Source organism: Meles meles, chromosome 16, assembly GCF_922984935.1.
Source record: "Meles meles chromosome 16, mMelMel3.1 paternal haplotype, whole genome shotgun sequence".
NCBI classification, from domain to species: domain Eukaryota; kingdom Metazoa; phylum Chordata; class Mammalia; order Carnivora; family Mustelidae; genus Meles; species Meles meles.
The window spans coordinates 73,386,006-73,405,874 of record NC_060081.1 but is presented as its reverse complement, the minus strand read 5'-3'; the positions used below and the strand labels follow the sequence as shown (position 1 = coordinate 73,405,874).

Genomic DNA, 19,869 nt, shown 5'->3' with positions numbered 1-19,869 from the left:
CTCGGGAGGGAGAGATGTGGCGAGGGGTGAGGGGGCATTTTGAATGCATCGTCCAGGGAGGGCCTCGCGGAGGTGGGCATCATTGAGTAAAAAAACCCGAAGGTTCTGGGGGAAAGGCTTGGAGATGCCGGGGTCGGGGCGGGAGGAAGAAGGGTCGGGTGGAGAACATTCCAGGCAGAGGGAACAGCAAGTGTCGAGGCCAGGGACGTCAGCGAGGCTGCAGCCTGGAGGGGCGGGGGGGGGGGGGGCGGGGCGGGGGTTAATGGCTCCAGGTAAGGACTTCCCTTTTACTTTAAATGAGGCTATGGAGGGAGGAGTGTGCCACGGTCGGACTTTGCGGGCCGACCTGGCCGTCAGGGGGCTGGTGGAGGGCGTCCGGGTGACGCGCGGAGGCCTCGGATTACCCTAAACCCTCAGGGCTGTATTTCTCACCCTGTGGTCAGCCGAGCCTCGGTTTCCGAACAGCCTGCAGGTGCGCGGCTTTGCTAACTCGCTAAATTCCTCAGTCTACCCTGAGGCACCGCCCCCATTGGAATTTCTGGGGCGAGGTGGGGGGGGGGGGGGGATCTGCATCTCTAAAGCGCTTCCTTTCTGATTATCCAGCCTTCAGGTTAAGATAACCTCAGTTCCCGCTCGGTCTCTGCTCCCTCCTCCTCCCCCACCCCCGCGGTTAACTGATAACCTCCGAGTTCTGGGTGAACTTTTTTCTCCCTCGGCCCAGAAAGGGAGCTGGGGGATCTCGGGTCTCTGCCAGTAAGCCTCAGACCTCGAACAATGCAGGTCGCCGGCTTTGATGACCACACACCCAAGGAGGTGGTGGAGGGGAGACGTATAATGAATCTACTTTAGAAGTAAGAGCACCTAAAACCAAAATTGGGCTGGATGGGACTACCATTAACCAAAAGACCAGACCCACCTTCGTCCCCAAGGACTATAATGGACACAGGTTGAAATGGGAGGGTCTCCCTGGGGGGGTGGGGGGGGGCAATGGGGGGGCAAGGTCCCTGCTGATTCTCTGCAGAAGAGGAACTGGAGAGTGTAATTGGGGGTGTTGAATCGTGGGGGGACCTGATTATAAAAGACAATAGCCTGGATGACCCCTGGCTGTTGCTCAGTGCCCTGGACTCCTTTTGTTCTTGCCTACAGGGCTGTGAAGACACCTCCTAGAGAGGCCCTCGGTTTAGAAGGCTTAAGGTGTTCTGCATTGTGAGGTACTTGGGGTGCCCCCTGTGGGAGCAGGGCACAATCAGAATTAAGCACCAGCCAACCCTGGAGAGAAAAAGCAACCCTCCCTCTGATGTGGTTTTTCCTCCTGCATTTTAGGTCTGTCCCTTGGATCAAAGGCCCACCTCCTTTTGAGTTTGTCTAGGCTTCCCCTCCACCCCCAAGGTTAGCAGGAGTGGGCCACTGTTAATTTGCAAATGGCTTTGCAACTCAGATGGGTTTTGGAAGAAATAAAATGGAGCAGGTCAACTGGTAGACTTCAGTCATGACCAATCTATATTTTAAAAATAGAGAGTAACCTTATAAAAGGTATAGTGGCTGTTCATAGTAGGGTTAGAATGCCAACTGTACTACACTGGGTACTATACGTGGCCCACCCCCTCTTTCAGACTAGAAGGGTCTCTGCCCCAGCTGCCCTGTCTTCAGGTAAGAGTGGGCCTCCAGACTGGCTTGGTTTCCTGGACGCTGAGAATAAGGAAGTCTCCTTGGGAGACTTGGGAGGTCCTCTCCTTGGGAGGCCCTTCGTGGCCCTCCATGTTCAACCTGGGTGGCCCTTTCTAGCACTGGATTGTTCTTTAGGATTTTATTTTTGAGGGCGCCTGGGTGGTTCAGTGGATTAGACCTCTGCCTTGGGCTCAGGTCATGATCCCAGGGTCCTGGGATCCAGCCCCAAGTCAGGCTCTCTGCTCAGCAAGGAGCCTGCTTCCCCTTCTCTCTCTCTCTCTGCCTGCCTCTCTGTCAAAATCTTTTAAAACAATTTTATTTTTAAGATTTTATTTATTTGAGAGAATGAGAGGGGAGAAAGTCAGGGAGAAGCAGACTCCCCGCGGAGCAGGGGGCCTCATGCGGGACTTGACCCCCGGATTTTGGGATCATGACCTGAGCCGAAGGCGGTCCCCTAACCAACTGAGCCACCCAGGCGCCCTAAAATAATTTTATTTTTAAGAGCAAGAGCACGAGCAGAGGGAAGAGGAGAAGCAGGCTCTCTGCTGGCCAGGGAGCCCGAGGACGTGGGGCTAGATCCCAGGATCCTGAGATCATGAGCTGAGGGCAGACACTTAACCAACTGTGCCAGGAGCCCCTGGATAGCTTTTTTTATCGCTTTAACCCATCAGTCTCTTCTGCCTGGTTGCAAGTTTTTATGGCACAGTGAGTTTCCCTCCCTTGCAGAACCCGGTGGCTCGTGTGCACACATCCATGAATAAAACGTTTATGTAGTGTTATGTACCAGGTCCTCTTACATGTACGAAAGGACTCACCTTCACCTAAACCTAGGGGATAAGGGCCATGATCTACATTTTAGATGTGGAAATTGAGGAACAGGGAAGCTGAGTAACTTCTCCGTGGCCTTACAACCTCTCACTTAGATTTCACTTTTCAATCCTCCTTGCTTTCTCTGGGATCAGAAATCCTTAAGAGTTTGATGACTTTGGGGCGCCTGGGTGGCTCAGTGGGTTATGCCGCTGCCTTCAGCTCAGGTCATGATCTCGGGGTCCTGGGATCGAGTTCCGCATCGGGCTCTCTGCTCAGCAGGGAGCCTGCTTCCCTCTCTCTATCTCTCTGCCTGCCTCTCTATCTACTTGTGATCTCTCTCTGTCAAATAAATAAAATAAAAATAAAAATCTTTAAAAAAAAGTTTGATGGCTTTCTTTAATACAAATTGCTAAGTATAGTGCAAGGTTTGGGGTTTTCCTCTGAGAGGCATAGTGATGGGCTTCATTCCATTCTGGCCAGTGTGGGTTCAGATCAGCTGAAAATTTCTAGCCCTGCAACCTTCATTTCTGAGCCAGTTTCCCTTCTCAGAGCTGAAGTTTTCAAAAGTGTGGTTGCTAGATCAGCATCAGTGGGAACTTGTTAGAAACGAAAAATACCAGCTCTACTCCAGATCCTGGAGTAGGATCTGAATCAGGAACTCTGAAAGTGGAGCCCAAGCTACCTGAGCCTTCACAAGCCCGCCAGGTAATCCTGATGCACGTGTTGGAGATGCATTGCCTTCACATTGGCCTAGGAATCACCTGGGGATCTTGTTCAAGTGCAGACTGAGGCCGTTGGCTGGGACCTGCGGTTCTGCATTTCTAACAAGTTTCCATGTTATGCTGATGTTAGAGCTCTGGAGACCACCCTTCAAATTGCAAGGGTTTGGAGTATAGGATGCCATCCCGGGGCTTGAAAAGTGCAAGTTCCTGGGATCTACCCTTAACCACCCTCACCCCAAGTTATCCGGGGGTGAGCACTGGAAAGTTGCATCGACAACCCACAATCCAGGTGACTCGGATACAGGTATAGGGGCTCTCCTGGACATTGTAGGATGTTTAGCAACATCCCTGGCCTCTACCCTCTAGATGCCATGGTCACTTATGTGTGTGTGCATAGGACCATCAAAAATGTCCCCTGGGGGCAAAATGGCCTTTTGTTGAGAGCTCCAGGATTAGGTCACTTGTTCAAACCCTGTTAAGGGGCTTTGAGCACCACCACTATTCAGATGGGACCTCTGCAATCCTATCCTATATTCCTACATAGTGTTTACAAGGCACAGGCTGACGTACTGAGAATTTACATCATTCTAACCCTGCTGCTCTGCCACGTAAATTGAGGCTCAGAAAGGTTAAGTTTCAGTTAGCAAGTAGCTAAGCAAGCCCTGTGCCTAGAGCTAAAGCCCATGCCAGTGTGTTCACTAGCTTCTCGTAAGAGGTTTACCTGGACAAAACCTCTCCCTGTAAACTGAACCCACTTTCCCTACCTGGAGCAAAAACCATCCCAGCCTTTGGCCTCTAATTTATAATTTATATACTAGTCAGTATCTTTTTTTTTTAAGACTTTAGATATTGACAACACCTTTTTATTCCTTGGATTTAAATCTGTTTGGAGAGAAATGGCTTTGTAATCTTTCAGGAACGCTTGGGTTTTATTACAGAAATTTTTAAACCTCCACGTTAGATCGAACCACATGAAACTATCTGACCATTTGGCCCACAAGAACCTCAATTCCAGTTATTCTACCGTAGTGACAGAACATGATGCCACAAACTCCCGTGTACCTGGGGCTGGGCTTCAACAATTAATTACACGTGGACAGGCTTGTTTCTTCTGTCCAGCTTTTCCTCTGCCCTGGATTATTTCGAAGCTTCATCTTCACACCCAAAAAAAAAACCACTTTAGTGTTCATCCTTGTTGTGGTCTTCAGTGGCTCTTACAATATGTTTAAATCAGGATCCAAGTGACCTCTGGATACTGCAAGTCATCCTCTCAAGTCTTTGAGTCTGGTTTTCACCGCCCCCTACCCCCCCCCCCCGCCCGCCCCCGCATCCTTTTTTTTTTTTTTAAGATTTATTTGTCAGCAGGCACAAGCAGGCAGAGTGACAGGTAGAGGCAGAGAGAGAAGCAGGCTCCCCGCTGAGCAAGGAGCCCGATGTGGGACTCTATCCCAGGACCCTAGGATCATGACCTGGGCCGAAAGCAGTGGCTTAACCCATTGAGCCACTCAGGTGTCCCTCCCCCTCCATTTTTTAAGTGATTTGCTGAAACAGTGGCATTTTGTCCAGGAGACCAGTGGTGCTTGAAGTGTGGTCTGTGACCTACTGAATGGAGACAAAACCCATTCAGAAATCGAGTAAGCTTTGAAAAATAGCTTAACCTTGCAGGACCGGCCTTCTGTCCTCTCTAATGTTGTTTGTTTTGTCTTATTTCATTTGTAATTTGTGTTATATTTCATAAAAATGGCAGCCACTGATGGATTGGAAAATCTTACAAACTAAACTTTTGCTAGGTCACCTCAGAAGTCACTGTTGCAAAGTTTTGCAGCCTGGGTCTTGCCAGTTGGGTCTGTCTGTCCTGGTTCCCTGTATTTTCTGGAAGTTGGTAGTTCAAGAAAGGACTTAAGGCCAGAGCATACATGGCTTTCCATTTTTAATTGATTTTGGGGGGTTGGTTTTTTTTTTTTGGTTGTTTTTTTTTTTTTTTTTTTTTTTGAAGAGGTGTTGGAGATAAAACAGTCCTGCTTCCATTGTAAGACTTCCCATGGTGGTTGTATCTGAGAAATTAACCCTTCTTTTTGTGTCCATTTCAGCTTCAGAATTAGAAGATAATGTTCCCAAACCAACGTGTCCCTCCACGGACAGCAGTGATGCCCAGAAAGCCCCGGCCTTGGTGCTTCCCTCAGAGTCCAAGGAACAAACGGTGACGCTCGGAGAAAGGACCTTCAACTGCTGCTACCCAGGTGAAGCATGAACTTGGACGCGCAGACCCTTTCCCAGGCCTGCGCTGGCTGGTGGACTCACCTGAGGAGTCCTGGCCCCGCCCCCGCGCACTCACTGCGCAGGCGCAAATGCATTCTAAGCATCCTGTGGCATCCGAGCTCCCCGGGACTTCCCAAGTCTTCAGGTTTATGGGCGCTTCCTTTTTGAGGCTCTATTTTGAGAAAACCTGGATTTTTTTTCTTCTAGGTTGCCACTTCAAAACTGTCCACGGCATGAAAGATTTGGACCGCCATCTGAGAATCCACACGGGTAGGTGTCCATTCCTTTGTTGGAAACTTGAACGTTGAAGGACGTGGCTAGGAGTTGGAGCGTGCTGGCCTGGGGTGCTGCGCAGGGCGGAAAAGGTGTGCGGGGCAGGCTGCGGCCTCGAAAGTCAGAAGCTAGGGGGTGCGTCCGGGGAGAATCCGTCGTGGAAGATGGGATCAAGGCTGTTCTGAAAGGCTTTCTGAAGAAGGGTCTTGCCTTGAACTACAAAAGGTGGCTAAGTAACCAGGCAAGACCAGGAACATTCCAGCAGGGGGAACAGCAGGTGCAAAGGCGTGGAAGGTGTGAGCTAGTTGGGGAGGTTGGGGAGGACAGGCTACAAAGAGGCCTTGTGGCCCTAGTAATCCTCAGATAAGGTCCTGTGCATCTAGGTGGCTCCGTGGATTAAGCGTCTGTCTTGGCCCAGGTCATGATCCCAGGGTCCTGGGATCGAGCCCTAAGTTGGGCTCCCTGCTCACTGGGGAGTCCACTTCTCCCTCTCCCTTTGCCCCCTACCCCTGTTTATGTGCGCTTGCTCCCACGGGCTCTGTCTCACAAATCCTTTATAAAAAGTACTAAGGTTGCTTCTTAACTGTTCCTTGAGCAGCCAGCTACTGGGAATAAGAGGAATAAGATATGCTATAGCAAAGGAATTTCCCTGATGTATAATCAGGGTCTGCACACTACAGCCTGTGAGCCAAATCCAGCCTGTGAAGCTTGTCATCTGTGGCTTCTTTGGTCCCTACCGTGGCATTGAGTCGTTGCCGGAAAAAACTGTGATGGACAAAGCTGAAGGCGTTAGTACTATCTGGTTCTTGACAAAAACCTTGCCTACGTGTTGGTCTTAGGTGTAGACCCTACGCTAGTCTGTGGGAGTTAAGATTGTGGTCTGTGGGTCCCCTGACTGGCTCAGTCGGGAGAGCATGTGTCTTTTGATCTCGGGGTTGTGAGTTCAGGCCCTACATTGGGTGTAGAGAGAACTAAAAAAATAAATACAAAAAATCAAGGGGCACCTGGGTAGCTCAGTTGGTTAAGCATCTGCCATTGGCTCAGGTGGTGATCTCAGGGTCCTGGGATCCAGTCCAGTGTGGAGCCCTGTGCTCAGCGGGGAGTCGCTTCTCCCTCTGCCCATCCCCCCACTCATGTGTGCTTGTGTGTGTACAGTCTTTCCCTCTAAAATAAAATCTTTAAAAATTTAGGGGCACCTGGGTGGCTCAGTTTAAGTGTCTGTTTCAGCTCAAGTCATGATCCCAGAGTCCTGGGATCGAGTCCCAGGTGGGGCTCTCTGCTCAGCTGGAGTCTGCTTCCCCCTCTCCCTGCAGCTCCTGCTTGTACTCGCTCTCTCTCTCTCTCTCAAATAAAATCTTTAAATTAAAAAATAAAATCGGTCTGTTGGCTCTTACAGAAACCAAACCAGGCGGCTTAAACATAACGGAGTTTCTCTCGAGTACAACTTAGGGAGTACTCCAGAGCTGGCAGAATGGCTGTCGTCCTTAAACTATAGCTTCATCTCTAGGTACGAGGCAACTGCTCTGTTAACTAGTGGAAAGCAGAAGTGGGGAAGGGAGCCCCTCCCTTAGGCCATGCCCTGCCTCGCCCCCCAGCAGCATCCCTAGTGGGATTGGACCCACCTCGGGCATCAAGGGGGGGCTGGGAAGTGGTTTCCAGAAACCACTAAACTCAGGAGCTCCAATGGGAGGACCACTTTCTGGGCAATTAGTAGTCTCCGCTAGAAATGGGCGTCCTGCTGTGCAAATGAGAGAATGAAGTGTCATTTTTGCCAGGAAAGGGTAGGTCATAAAGGGCCTTCTAGTGAAGGGAATGCTGATCGTCTCCTCGAAAGACCAGGCTGCCAATGAGGTCAGAAGGTTTCTGAACAAAGGAGGCCCCACCATGGTGTTTGGCTAAGACAACCTCAGAGTCGGTTCCTCAGTCCTGTCCCCCCTCAGCTGGGCGATGCTACCGCCACCTAGTGGGTGGGGCCAGAGGTGCCTCCAAATCCCTAGGATGCACAGGTCAGGCCCGACGACAAAGAATTCCCAGATCCCCAAATGTGAACAGTGCTGTGGTGGACCTAGAGAGATGGGGGGGGGGGGGGTGGATGAATATTTTATTGGAATAATACAGTACATGATGGGGATACAGAAAGCAGGCAAGGCCCTGTCCTTGGTGGGGTCAGATTCCTGGGTACAGAAGGGGGGCAGACAGATGGCTTCTCTAACACATACTTGGGCTGTTTTACTGTGTCCAAGGCAAATGCTCTAGCTCTGAATATTTTAACTGGTGAAAAAGGGGGAGGGGGGACTTAAAGCATCTCTCCCTCAGGGCATGACCCAGGAGTAGGATCGCTTGTGATTAATAATGAGACCCAACTAATGGTGGTTTAAAGCCAAGATATTTGTCTTACCACAGTCCCAGTCGGGTATGGTAGCCCATGGTTTTGGGGACTCTGGCTCTTATGTTGTTGCTTAACATCCCAGGTGTGTAGCCCATGTTGGCATGGTCTGAGCTGGCTTACTGACACCCCTACCCCCCATTTAAGGTATGAGCAGTTACCCGTCACTTGGGTTCATGCCCGTTGGCCTGGAACGTCGTCACATGGCCATTCCAAGCTGTGGAAATGGAGGCTGGGAGGAAAGTCTTGACTCTGGCCACATGCCCAGCTTCTAGAGCGAAGGTTCTGCGTACAAGAAAAAGCTCTGGGCTGAAGGGCATCCCGGCCCGAGCTGTGAGAGGCGGGGAGGGTGCTATGTGTGGGTCATCTTTTAAGGCTTAGGCTGGACCTTTGCCAGATGGATACCACAGTGGTTCTCAAAACACTGCTGTGATCCTTTTACAGCTAAAAATTGAAGCTCTCCCCCACCCCAAGTTTGTGTTTTATCTAGAGTTACTGCGCCAAAAATTAAAACCGAACTTTAAAATATGTATCCACTTACAAATAACAGTAAGCCAAGGTGGCCGCCTGGTGCGAGCAGTAGGGCTGGTAATTCTTAATCTCACGATTGTGAGTTTGAGCCCCACGTTGGGTGGAGAGATTACTTAAAATTAAAAATTAAAAAAAAAATGAGCTCCTTATAACAGTACTTCATGATAAGTAACGACTTTCCCCCAAAAAGGTGACCAGTGGTATTACCTAGACCTTTGCAAATCTCCTGAAGTCAGCTGGGTTCTCCCACCTGCGTACAGTCCATTGCCGTGTCTGAGTATCCGAAGAAGATCTGGTGCCTTGTGTGTGGTTGGAAATGGAGTATTTTGTTGATAGCCTTTTCTGATAATTTTTAATATCCTACCAAAACACAATAGAGGGAATTTTCTTTAACTTTTTAAAGATTTATTTTAGAGAAGGAGTGTGCAAGCAGGGGGAGGGGCAGAGGGAGAGAGAATCTTGGAGCAGACTCCCCACTGAGTGCAGGGCCCGACGCGGGACCCGAGCCCTCGACCTGTGAGAAAACAACCTGAGCGGAAACCAAGAGTCGTATGAGGACTGAGCCACCCAGGTACCCTGAGGGTAGTTTCTTAAGGCTCAGTTGCTGTATGGAATCTGGAGCCGTAGCCACAGACTTTTCAAACTGGATAAAATCCATCATTCTGTTTACTTTTTGAATGGCTCTTACTCATGCTTGATTTTTTTTTTTTTTAAACTTGTCCTACATTGGCCCCTTGGAAAATACTGGTTTAGCAATGTACATAATCCTTCCTAACGTTGGCCCATTTTACAATAGAAAAAAAAAAATCACTTGTTAATACTTGCAGTCTCATCAGAAAAATCCAGGAGGAAGCTGCACACCCAGGGTAGGGAACAGAGGTTCCGAAATCCTAACTTTTTTAGAGCTGGGATGTTACTGCGACAGCACAGTCGGCAATCTTCCTTGAGATGACAGGCTCGCGGAGCTCGTTCCCAAGGAGATATTCACCAAATCCCAAATTTGAAAAACTCACCAGGAACTGTTCGCACAACCGTGTGCTTTGGTCTGCATACTTCCCATTTCATGACACCGTGTTTTTAAAAAAAAAAACTTCAGGGGCGCCTGGGTGGCTCAGCGGATTAAAGCCTCTGCCTTCGGCTCCAGTCATGAGCCCAGGGTCCTGGGATCGAGCCCCACATCGGGCTCTCTACTCAGCAGGGAGCCTGCTTCCTCCTCTCTCTCTGCCGGCCTCTTTGCCTACTTGGGATCTCTGTCTGTCAAATGAATAAATAAAATCTTAAAAAAAACAACAAACTTCAGGAGGGAGAGATTTAATAGAAGTCATAGGTTTTGCTGCCGGGAAGGCTGTTCCTCCACGAAACTGGCTTTGGGTTCCCTGGGAGGGTATGGCCAGGAGGAAACTCCGAGCCACGGCTAGTAGAGCATGCTCAGGCACGTGTGGTTCTGCCCAAGTGTTCCCACAGCAGAGTGAAGGTCAGCAATGGGAAAGGAAAATCCCCATCTTTGTAATAGGGTGAGGATCCTTCCGACTGCAGACTTGACCAGAAGAGACTGGGGTACCCCCAGGCACTCACAGACTGCACTTTGAGAACCATGGAGGTGGAGTTTGATGGGCTATATGTGGGGGATGGCGTGCGGCCTGTGTGCTCAGAGTGAGGGCTTGCAGGCTTATCTGGGGGAAAGTAAGTTAGAAAGCTGAGTGTGCTCACATTAGAGACCTCCTGGAAAACCAGGCCTTGATTTTTGGGAGGGAGGTTAATTACCTTTATTCTAATATTGCATTTCCTCTCTGTATCCCAAATGCCAGTTTATCCTGGATGAAAATTTTTAAGAGTTGAATTATAAATGTGTTGAGATGCTCATGCATGTATTTATTTAGCTTAGTAGAGGAGATGGACTCACACTATTGCTGTCTTTTATCCTGTGTCCTCATTTAGCACAGGAATCCGGATTCGTTGGTCACGCACGAGTTGGGGCCTTTCTTCCGCTGTGCCATAGACCATTACTTGAACGTGAATCACTGTTCCTGGCGGACTTAGAGCGTGCCCACACTGCTCTCTGCTCTTTTTCAGCAGATGGAGAGAGTGTAGATTATTAGGCTGTGAGGACCGTGTCCATCTCCGGGACAAATGAAGACCACTCAGTCCCTCCCAGTGTCCTCCAGAGTCCGTCACCACTCTGTGCCTTGTGCTGTCTTCTGTCCGGACCCAGCCAGTGGAGCAGCCTCTGTCTGGAACCTGCCAGATAAAGGCGGTCTTGACCTTTTTCTTCCTGAACCCTATGGGCCCTTCCCGGGATGTTTTTAAATGAAATCCCCTTAAACTGTATTTCCGTACACGTTCTATCAGTGGTAAACATGTCGTGTTTAATACATAAACCCCAGCTACCTTAAGTGTGGTAAAGACCAGACATGTCAGCCTCACCCAGGAGCTTGTTAGAAACCCCGACTCTCGGGGCGCCTGGGTGGCTCAGTGGGTTAAAGCCTCTGCCTTCGGCTCAGGTCATGATCCCAGGGTCCTGGGATCGAGCCCCGCATTGGGCTCTCTGCTCAGCAGGGAGCCTGCTTCCTCCTCTCTCTCTGCCTACTAGTGATTTCTGTCTTTCAAATAAATGAATAAAATCTTTAAAAAAAAAAAAAAAGAAACCCCGACTCTCCAGGCCAGCCCAGATGCACTGACACAAACTACATTTTCCTCAGTTTCTGTAAGTTCGACTTGAGAAACGGGGAATGTTGGTCAGAGGGTACCAACGTCCAGCTGGAAGATGAATGAGTTCTAGGAGGCTGATGTATGGCCTGCCAGCTGTTCAGGTAGCGATTTCAAGTCTGTCCTGACAAGAGTAGATCTTAAGTGTTCTGACCACAAAGCAACGGTGATTATCGGAGGTGAAGGCAGTGTTAATGAACCCTGTGCTGGTAATCCTTTTTCAGCTTATACTTGTGTTAAATCACCACGTTGTATAGCTTAATGTCGTGTCTGTTATACCCCAAATCTGGAGGGGAAAGAACCATTTTAATGAGCCCGCCCCCCTCAGCCCTCCAAATGATTGGGATATGCAGGAACACTAAGGAAACCCTTGAGTTTAAGGTTAGCAGACCAGCGGCCGGATCCTCTTAATTGTGCTGTAGTGACGAACGTAAAGGACCCTTCGGAACTGGAGCAAGTATGCTTGGTGGGAGGGAACGTGGCTCCCGTGTACTGACCAGTCTCTGGTACCCTTACTGGGGTTGTTGATTACATGATGGGTAGATGCCAAATTCCAGTTAGAGACAGTAGAAATAAAGTGTAATTACTTCCCATATGAGGTCTTGGATCTCCTACATCTTATCACCAAGCCCTAAATTAAGAATCCCCTGATCTTGTTGGGGGGGGGGGGCCGCACCTGAGTGGCTCAGTCCATTAAGCGTCTGCCTTTGGCTTGGGTCATAATCTCAGGGTTCTGGGATCAGGCCCTGGGGTCTGGGCCCCTGCTCAGCAGGGGGAGACTGCTTCTCCCTCTCCTTTGCCACTTCCCGTGGGCACGCCGTGCACTGCACCCCCGACACCCCGCACCTTGCACTCTCAAAAGCTTAAAAAGCAAAAAGCAAAAAAAAAAAAGCCTGATCTGGAATGTTACAAGTCAGCTGGGCAAGAGAACCACGGTAAACCACACACTGGCTCTTAAAATGATTTGCCTGAGAGTAATTCCTCCATTTCAGTCCTCTTTCATTGGGCAGAACCGGTCGCATGCCCAAGCCTGTGGTCACTGGGATTGGAGGCAGAATTCTCCTGCAAAGGGGACAATGAATACTCCAACCGTACTTAGTATACCTCTGACCTAGCAACTTGAGTTGTCGTTGATCAGTTTTCTGCTGGTTCACACTTTGTAACTGGATATATTCCTAGACCGTTACCCACTTTATCAAGTCCTCCTCTATCGGGGCAAAGTTCTACTTAGGCCATAATGGATTAGATCTGTGGTCCCCTTTCTCTCTTCCACTGTCTCTTGGAATGGTTCTCAACGAGGTAGTCTTGTCCCTCTGCCCCCAGCCCCGGCCCTGGGGACATTTGTCAATAATCAAAAGACCCTTTGACTCTTAAAACTAGGAATAGAGGCGCTGCTGGTGTCCAGTGGGAAGCGGTGAGTGCTGCTGCTCAGGACAGCCTATGGCAAAGGAGTACTTGGCCAAAAGGGCAGCGACGCTAAGCTCGAAGACCCTAGAGTTTTGGTATCTTGAGCAAATCTCCCTTCCTAACCATTATTTTGTTTATGTGGATTAACAGCTGTGTATCTTGATTTCTTCTAATTCATTGAATCGCATAGTTCACTTCCAGCCTTTTGTTAAAAATGAACTTAAGTCTACAAACACCCTTCTGAAAACAGGGCTAGGCTAAAGGTTTTGACACACACAGCTTTCCCTGCCCATCTCTAGAGAGTTTGTCGTCCGATTTTGATTCTTAAAAATTGTTTTAAAGGGGCGCTTGGGTGGTACGGTGGGTTAAGCCTCTGCCTTCGGCTCAGGTCATGATCCCAGGGGGTCCTAGGATCAAGCCCTGCATCGGGCTTTCTGCTCAACAGGGAGCCTGCTTCCCCCTCTCTCTCTCTGCCTGCCTCTCTGCCTACTTGTGATCTCTGTCTCTGTCAAATAAGATCTTTTTTTATTGTTTTAAAATATGCCCTGACTTTTGAAAAACCTTTTGGGAAACAATATCAGATTCATAAGTTTGAGTCACATCTATTTGGTTTTATCTGTATGTATTTTTTTAGTGGCTCTCTATTTTGTCCAATATGCGGTACTCCTATCTTTCAGCATTTTCCTAAAATATTTATGTACCTTAGGAGCATTACGCTGATTTTTAAAATACGTTAAAGCTTTTAACAGGGAAACTAAATCTGTTCTCACTTATATATAGCTTGACTTTTTACTTGTGTTCTGTTGCCTTTCTGTACGGTTCTCCTGAGGTTTGGAAGCAATAGTTTCCATTTGATTATATCCCACATCTCAGCCACTTCCTTTTTTCTGATGTACACAGTTCAAGTTTGATGCTTTGAGTCATCCGCTGGCTTTCTTTTCTCTTTCCACTGAATGCTAATTCAAGTATCAGACTCTATTTAAGTAATTTCTGTAGAACTTTGCAGACACTGCTCCGTTGTCTGAGGAATTACATGCTGATCGGAGCATTTCTTTCTGAAAGCTGTAAGAGCTCATGCGTGGGCTCCTGAAATTGTATCCCTCTGCCTGCAGATAAGCCATATGAAGACTCGGGACTGTCGTTCATCTTGAGAAATACCTGTTTTCCCTGTTCTGTCCTGGACCGTCTAGAGCTGGCGCTCATGTCTTGTACTTTCCGTTTCGGGCAGCCTTCTGGGAGATTCTTGGGCTCCACCTTCAAAGTCCTTTTTTTGACATCCTTTCCGCTCATCAGCTTGGAGTCTTGAGAGTCCCAGGAGAATTGGAATTACTATGAAAACAAAAACCGGGGCACCTCGGTAGCTCCATCATTAAGCATCTGTGTTTGGCTCAAGTCATAATCCCAGGATCCTGGGATCGAGCCCCACATCAGGCTCCCTGCTCAGCAGGAAGCCTGCTTTTCTCTCTGCCGCTCCCCCTGCTTGTGTTCCCTCTTGTCACTCTGTCTCTCTCTCTGTCAAATAAATAAGTAAAATCTTTTTTTAAAAAAAAGGGAAATGAAAAATATTTGCGTTTAGAACTTCACCTTCTTGAGTTGGGTGTGTCTTCCTGGTTCTGGCTTTCCCCCAAGCATTTGGTTATTGGGTAGACTTTTTTATTTGTAAGTGATGAGTCTGGAATGGTTGTAGGGGAGGGACGGAACACTGAAGGAAATGCTCTGACCATGGGGTTCTGTTCTCCGAAGTGTCTCTAACTCCTTGAGGGCTTCGCACTGTTTCTGTGGTGTACGCACCCTCGTTTTCTAACACCGTTGCTGCTATGGTTTGGCACAACTAAGGGAGGAGGCAGCCTGACCGTTCGGTGCGAACCATGAAAGCTGTCCCGAGGTCCCTGCAGCCGACCCCGAGTACCTCTATAACGACTCTCCATTCCCCCAAACGGGGTTTGACCTATGATTTCTTGCCTTCAACCTGATCTTGCCTGTTCCTTGCGATTCTCTATCCTTTGTGAGCCGTCCACGACTAGCACACCTTCTCGTTTCCCAACGCGCCGAACTGTACTCCAGTATCTTCCTGTCTGGGCACTGGGACAGAAGGAAGAGGCAGACCCCTCGGCCCAGGCTACCCTCTTGGCCCGACCTCGTTGCAGTCACCTTAACAGAGAAAAAGCCTTAAACCCTGGCATCTTCCTTATGTGTTTGAAGGAGACAAGCCCCACAAGTGTGAGTTCTGCGCCAAGTGCTTCAGCCGGAAAGACAACCTGACCATGCACGTGCGCTGCCACACCAGCGTGAAGCCCCACAAGTGCCACCTGTGCGACTATGCCGCCGCCGACAGCAGCAGCCTCAAGAAGCACCTGCGGATCCACTCGGACGAGCGGCCCTACAAATGCCAGCTCTGCCCCTACGCCAGCCGCAACTCCAGCCAGCTCACCGTCCACCTGCGGTCCCACACAGGTAGGTCCCTGGCCCGGAGACCTGTGCCTTACTCCTTGTCCAGTCTCCTCACCTACGTCTCGCTAAAATGCAAGCACCCGAGAGGACTTGGTGGTCAGATGTAAAGGAGTTGTTGGCACTTCGGTGGTTTTTCACCCGGACGGCCAATGTTCCGTGAAACGTGAAAGTCTGGCAGCTCGGTGTTGTCCTAACGCGACGACACAGGCCACGACAGGGAAGCGAGGGATGTCTCTCAAATTCTGACGTCGAAACTAGGTGTTTCAGTCCTTTCGCGTAAACTGATCACATGGCTGAATTCTGAAGCGTAGCGGAATGAGTTGACTGGACCTGCCAATCACAGACTTCTAGTGTTAGAAATTAGACTTGGCCGAAAGCTCTCTCTTCCCTTGTGAGACCCCACTGAGTAACAATAGAGTCAACCAGTTCATCGAGGCATAGAAAAGCGGGGGTTGGGCGCTCATAAGAAGGCTCAGAAAATGAGGTTGTTCAGTGAGTTCGTAGAAGAAGGCAAGCAGATGGGATATGCTGACATCTGAAACTAAGTTTAAAAAAATAAAAATAAAAATAAACTCTTCCAGCAGACAAATGGCTCCCAACTCTATGGCTGCCTCACAGCCTCTCTGACCAATGTTTCACCACCCTGAGAGCTCTGGACTTGGAACTGGCATGTAGACTGCCAAGGCCACAGAGTTCAGAGGAGAAGCGAAAGCCTGTTGGCAACATGGCCCTCACTGCCCACTAGCAGGAAAAGCCTGTGGCCGCCTCTACCTAGTCCTTAAACTGGTCTGTTCTTCCTAAATCTAAATGTCACCTATGGATTATGAATCACTGGCAGGAGACGAGTGGTCTAAAATGCCCCGAATCTAACAAATCCTGGAGTTAGCAGGACACCTTGGGTCATAGACAAGAATTCTTCCGTTCTCGTTGGTATCTACCCACCAGCAGAAGTGCCGCATCCAAGAAGACTTCCGTGAGAAGGTAGTGAGAACGAAGTATGAATTAAAACGGGAGCTGCTGGCTACACAGGCAAAGAAATTTCCCAGAGACGAGAAAGGGGAAAAAAAAACTGATTTGGATAACTAAGAAAGAATAAGAAACTGGAAGTTTGGTCACTGGCCAGGTCTGGGGGTGGTGGGAAATAGAAGTGAGAAAATCAAATGAGAAAGAATTTCTCAATTCTCAGGAGCCATGAGAGTGGAAAGGATGCATGAGATGCCAAGCAGGACAGATGGAGTGGATGGGCAGAGTCAAACCTAGAAAAACTTTCCCCATAGTATTAGCTTCTAGGGGATTAGTGGAATAGTGCCCTGAAAGCTGGGAAATGATTTTGGATGAAGAATTCTATACCCAGCTAAACTGAGATATACCAGTATCCTGAAGTGTATGAGTAGAAAGTAGACCAAAAAAGAAAAAAAAAAAAGCAAGAAATCAAACTTCCAGGTGTCATGCTAGTGGCTTACTGGAAGATAAACTCTTCTCCAGGGAGAAAACAAAATGTGGCCTATCCAATGTATATTTGAATATTGCTAACAGAGGTTGCAGTAAAGGAAAGTATCAGGATGATTCCTATGTTGAAGGTTTAAAAGAAAATTCAGTAAATCAAAAACTCAAAATCCACAAGAAATCTCATCTACAATGTTCCATAATTAAAAGACTGGATGACTTTTGAGATGATGGCAAGATTCTTTTTCCCCGAATGCATAGTCCCATCGAGAATTAAGCTAAACCATGACCCAAAATGAGCATGTGAGAAAAGAGAATTAATGTGATCTTGATGCTAACACCATTGTCAAATGGCCCAGGGGTGACCATGACCCTCTAAGGTGTGCAGAATTCTGGTGAAGTATTTGGCTCCAGTGAATGAACTATACCCAGTCCTAAATTAGAGTTTGATTCTAACACTGAAAACAACTCGTTAAAGCATGGTAATTCACTGGCCAGAATGCAAGTGCTCTTGAACTTAAATGTCAAAATCCCGACAAGTAGGAAGAGGTAGTATGGTGAAGACGAGGGAGTCCTGAAGAAACTTCTCAGGCTGATGGACTAAAAGTTAGGAGGCTCTTACCCAATGTAGAAGGTTCATACCAGAGGAGTGTAATACACACCCAACAGTAGGGAGAGGCTGGAGGGAAGGGTGGACATGGAGAGTAAAAGAGGTCATCTTTGCTTATGCTCAGCTGATGACAGTCATTAGGGTAGTGACCTCCAAAGGCACTAAAAGTCCTTCACAGTGCTCCAGAGTACAGAGGAGGCTATGGATTTTCAGGAAATGGTCCCCTGCTGCCATAGTCCTGTATTGTGTAACTATGAGACTTCAGGAATACAAGCCAATCAGTTGACGTAATAGAGCGTAAACACTAGAGTCGGCAATACGTCATGGTTTGATTTGCAACAACACCGTACTTCCTCCATGTTCAGTTTTGGGGTACTAGATTAAATGAGAGCTAGAGTCGAAAGTAAACTGCCTCATGAAGAGGCCAGGATGCCCTGGTGCCTGAGTTCAAATCCCTCCTATTTGACCTTGAAGCCTCCATTTTCCCATCTGCTCAGTGGGGGTCATAGGACCCACTCATAAGATTAATGTGAGCATAGACGCTAACATAAGTGATGGTAAGTGATGGTATCAGGGAGTTACCCATCGCTGGAGTCCAAACACCCAACTCCCTCCACACCGGGTGTTCTGATGCATGTTTGGAGGGGGGAGGGGAGCTCTTTTGCTTGTCTGCTCTAATGGAAATGCCCCTTCCATTGTCAGGGGACACCCCCTTCCAGTGCTGGCTCTGTAGCGCCAAGTTCAAAATCAGCTCGGACTTGAAAAGGCACATGATCGTGCACTCGGGGGAGAAGCCTTTCAAGTGCGAGTTCTGTGATGTCCGCTGCACCATGAAGGCCAACCTCAAGTCACACGTCCGCATCAAGCACACGTTCAAGTGCCTGCACTGCTCCTTCCAGGGCCGGGACCGGGCCGACCTCCTGGAGCACAGCCGGCTGCACCAGGCCGACCACCCCGAGAAGTGTCCCGAGTGCAGCTACTCGTGCTCCAGCGCTGCGGCCCTGCGCGTGCACAGCCGCGTGCACTGCAAAGACCGCCCGTTCAAGTGCGATTTCTGCAGCTTCGACACCAAGCGGCCCAGCAGCCTGGCCAAACACATTGACAAGGTGCACAGGGACGAGACCAAAACAGAGAACCAGGCCCCGCAGGGCAAGGAAGGGCCCCGAGGGAGCAGCTCCCAGCACGTGGCCAAAATAGTGACCCAGCGGGCCTTCCGCTGCGAGACCTGTGGTGCCTCCTTCGTCAGGGACGACTCTCTGAGATGCCATAAGAAGCAGCACAACGAGCAGAGCGAGAACAAGAACTCGGACTTGGTCACGTTCCCGCCCGAAAGCAGTGCCTCAGGGCAGCTGGGCACCCTGGTCTCCGCGGGGCAGCTGGACACGTCCCTGGAGCCCGGCCAGTGCCTCTAGTTCAGCCAAAGAGGTTGGTCGGCTGGCCGGACGCGGGACAGACGCTGCAGTGCAGCCCTCCGAGTGGAGGCCATTGAGCCAGACTTGTGTCCCCAGCTGTGGGGACGGAATGCTCCAACTTTATAAGGTTGGCCTCAAGGCCATGGGCTGCGGTCACCGGCCTGAGAGCTGACGCCAAAGCAGCCCGGTGGAAGCACCCCTCCCGGTGGCTGTCTTCCCTCCAGACGTCGGCTCCCCAGGTTGACCCAGTGGTTCCGAGGTGGGGAGGGGAGGTCGGTCGCGCACCGCTCTATCCCATAGGGATAGCTTCGTGATGGATGCCAATCCTACAACTGACCCACCTGCGATGGATTTACGAAACTATTTAGACCACGTGCGGGACTAAACTGATGTGTATAGTGGGGAAGGTTAGGATGGCCGAGGTCGTATGCTCCGTGGAGGACCTGGGGGCCTCTGGGAAAGTTCTATTTCTTAACCTGGGTGGTGGTGACGAGTGTTTGCCTTACGCGTTCGTGTGGTTCCTTTTATCATTGTCTTATAATAAAAAGGCAGACTGCGCTGTAGAATGATGTAAGGGGAATGCTCCGTTTTTCTTTGCTTCCTTCCATTAGAGTGGGTATGCTGTGGGGTTCTTCATGCCCACCCGAATCAGGAACGCGTTCTAGACGCACACAGAATTCTCCCGGGCTGAGTGCTGCGGGGACGAGAAATGCAGTTTGACCTGAAGGTGGCGCCAAAGATCAAGCGAACAGTAGCTGAGCTCACACGTGGTGCTTTGCGAAGCTGCATTTACGCACTTGTATAGAAAAGATCTCGGGCACCCCTAGACCCCAGGCTTGGTTCCGGGACATGTGATGCAGGAGACAGGCGGAGCTGAGGGTCTTTAATCCCAATCACCATTTGGTGTTCACCGAACCAACAAATAAAAATCCAAACTTCTTATAGACTGACGTTTTAATTTGGCCAAAGCTTAGGAGGCTCTGGAGTGCCAGTGGGTCTGTAACTTACCCACGGTTGTTTCATTGTTTCATTGCATCCTTTCTTCAACTACAGCCTTTAATAGAAATTCTTACGTGCCCTCATCACATTAGACATCTGTAATTTTAAAACCGATGAAATAGATCCATTGTGTTTGGTAAACTAGGAGGAAAAGGACGGGAAAACCTCTATAGATTGTATACAAGGGAC

The 19,869-nt window shown here is 49.3% G+C and overlaps 1 protein-coding gene across 2 annotated transcripts in view; it reads left to right on the top strand.

Annotated features, from left to right (window-relative positions):
- Positions 1 to 19,341, top strand: part of ZFP64 (ZFP64 zinc finger protein) — an 86,051-nt gene extending 66,710 nt beyond the window's left edge. Inside the window, exons 2-5 of one of the 2 annotated variants that reach the window (XM_045981544.1) lie at positions 5,291 to 5,440; positions 5,667 to 5,729; positions 14,965 to 15,216; positions 17,972 to 19,341. In XM_045981544.1, coding sequence (XP_045837500.1) covers positions 5,291 to 5,440; positions 5,667 to 5,729; positions 14,965 to 15,216; positions 17,972 to 18,681 — 1,175 coding nt within the window. In that variant the 3' untranslated portion in view covers positions 18,682 to 19,341. The remainder of the gene's footprint in view (positions 1 to 5,290; positions 5,441 to 5,666; positions 5,730 to 14,964; positions 15,217 to 17,971) is intronic. The other variant, XM_045981543.1, reaches the window with a different exon arrangement.
- Positions 19,342 to 19,869: the final 528 nt, after the last annotated feature.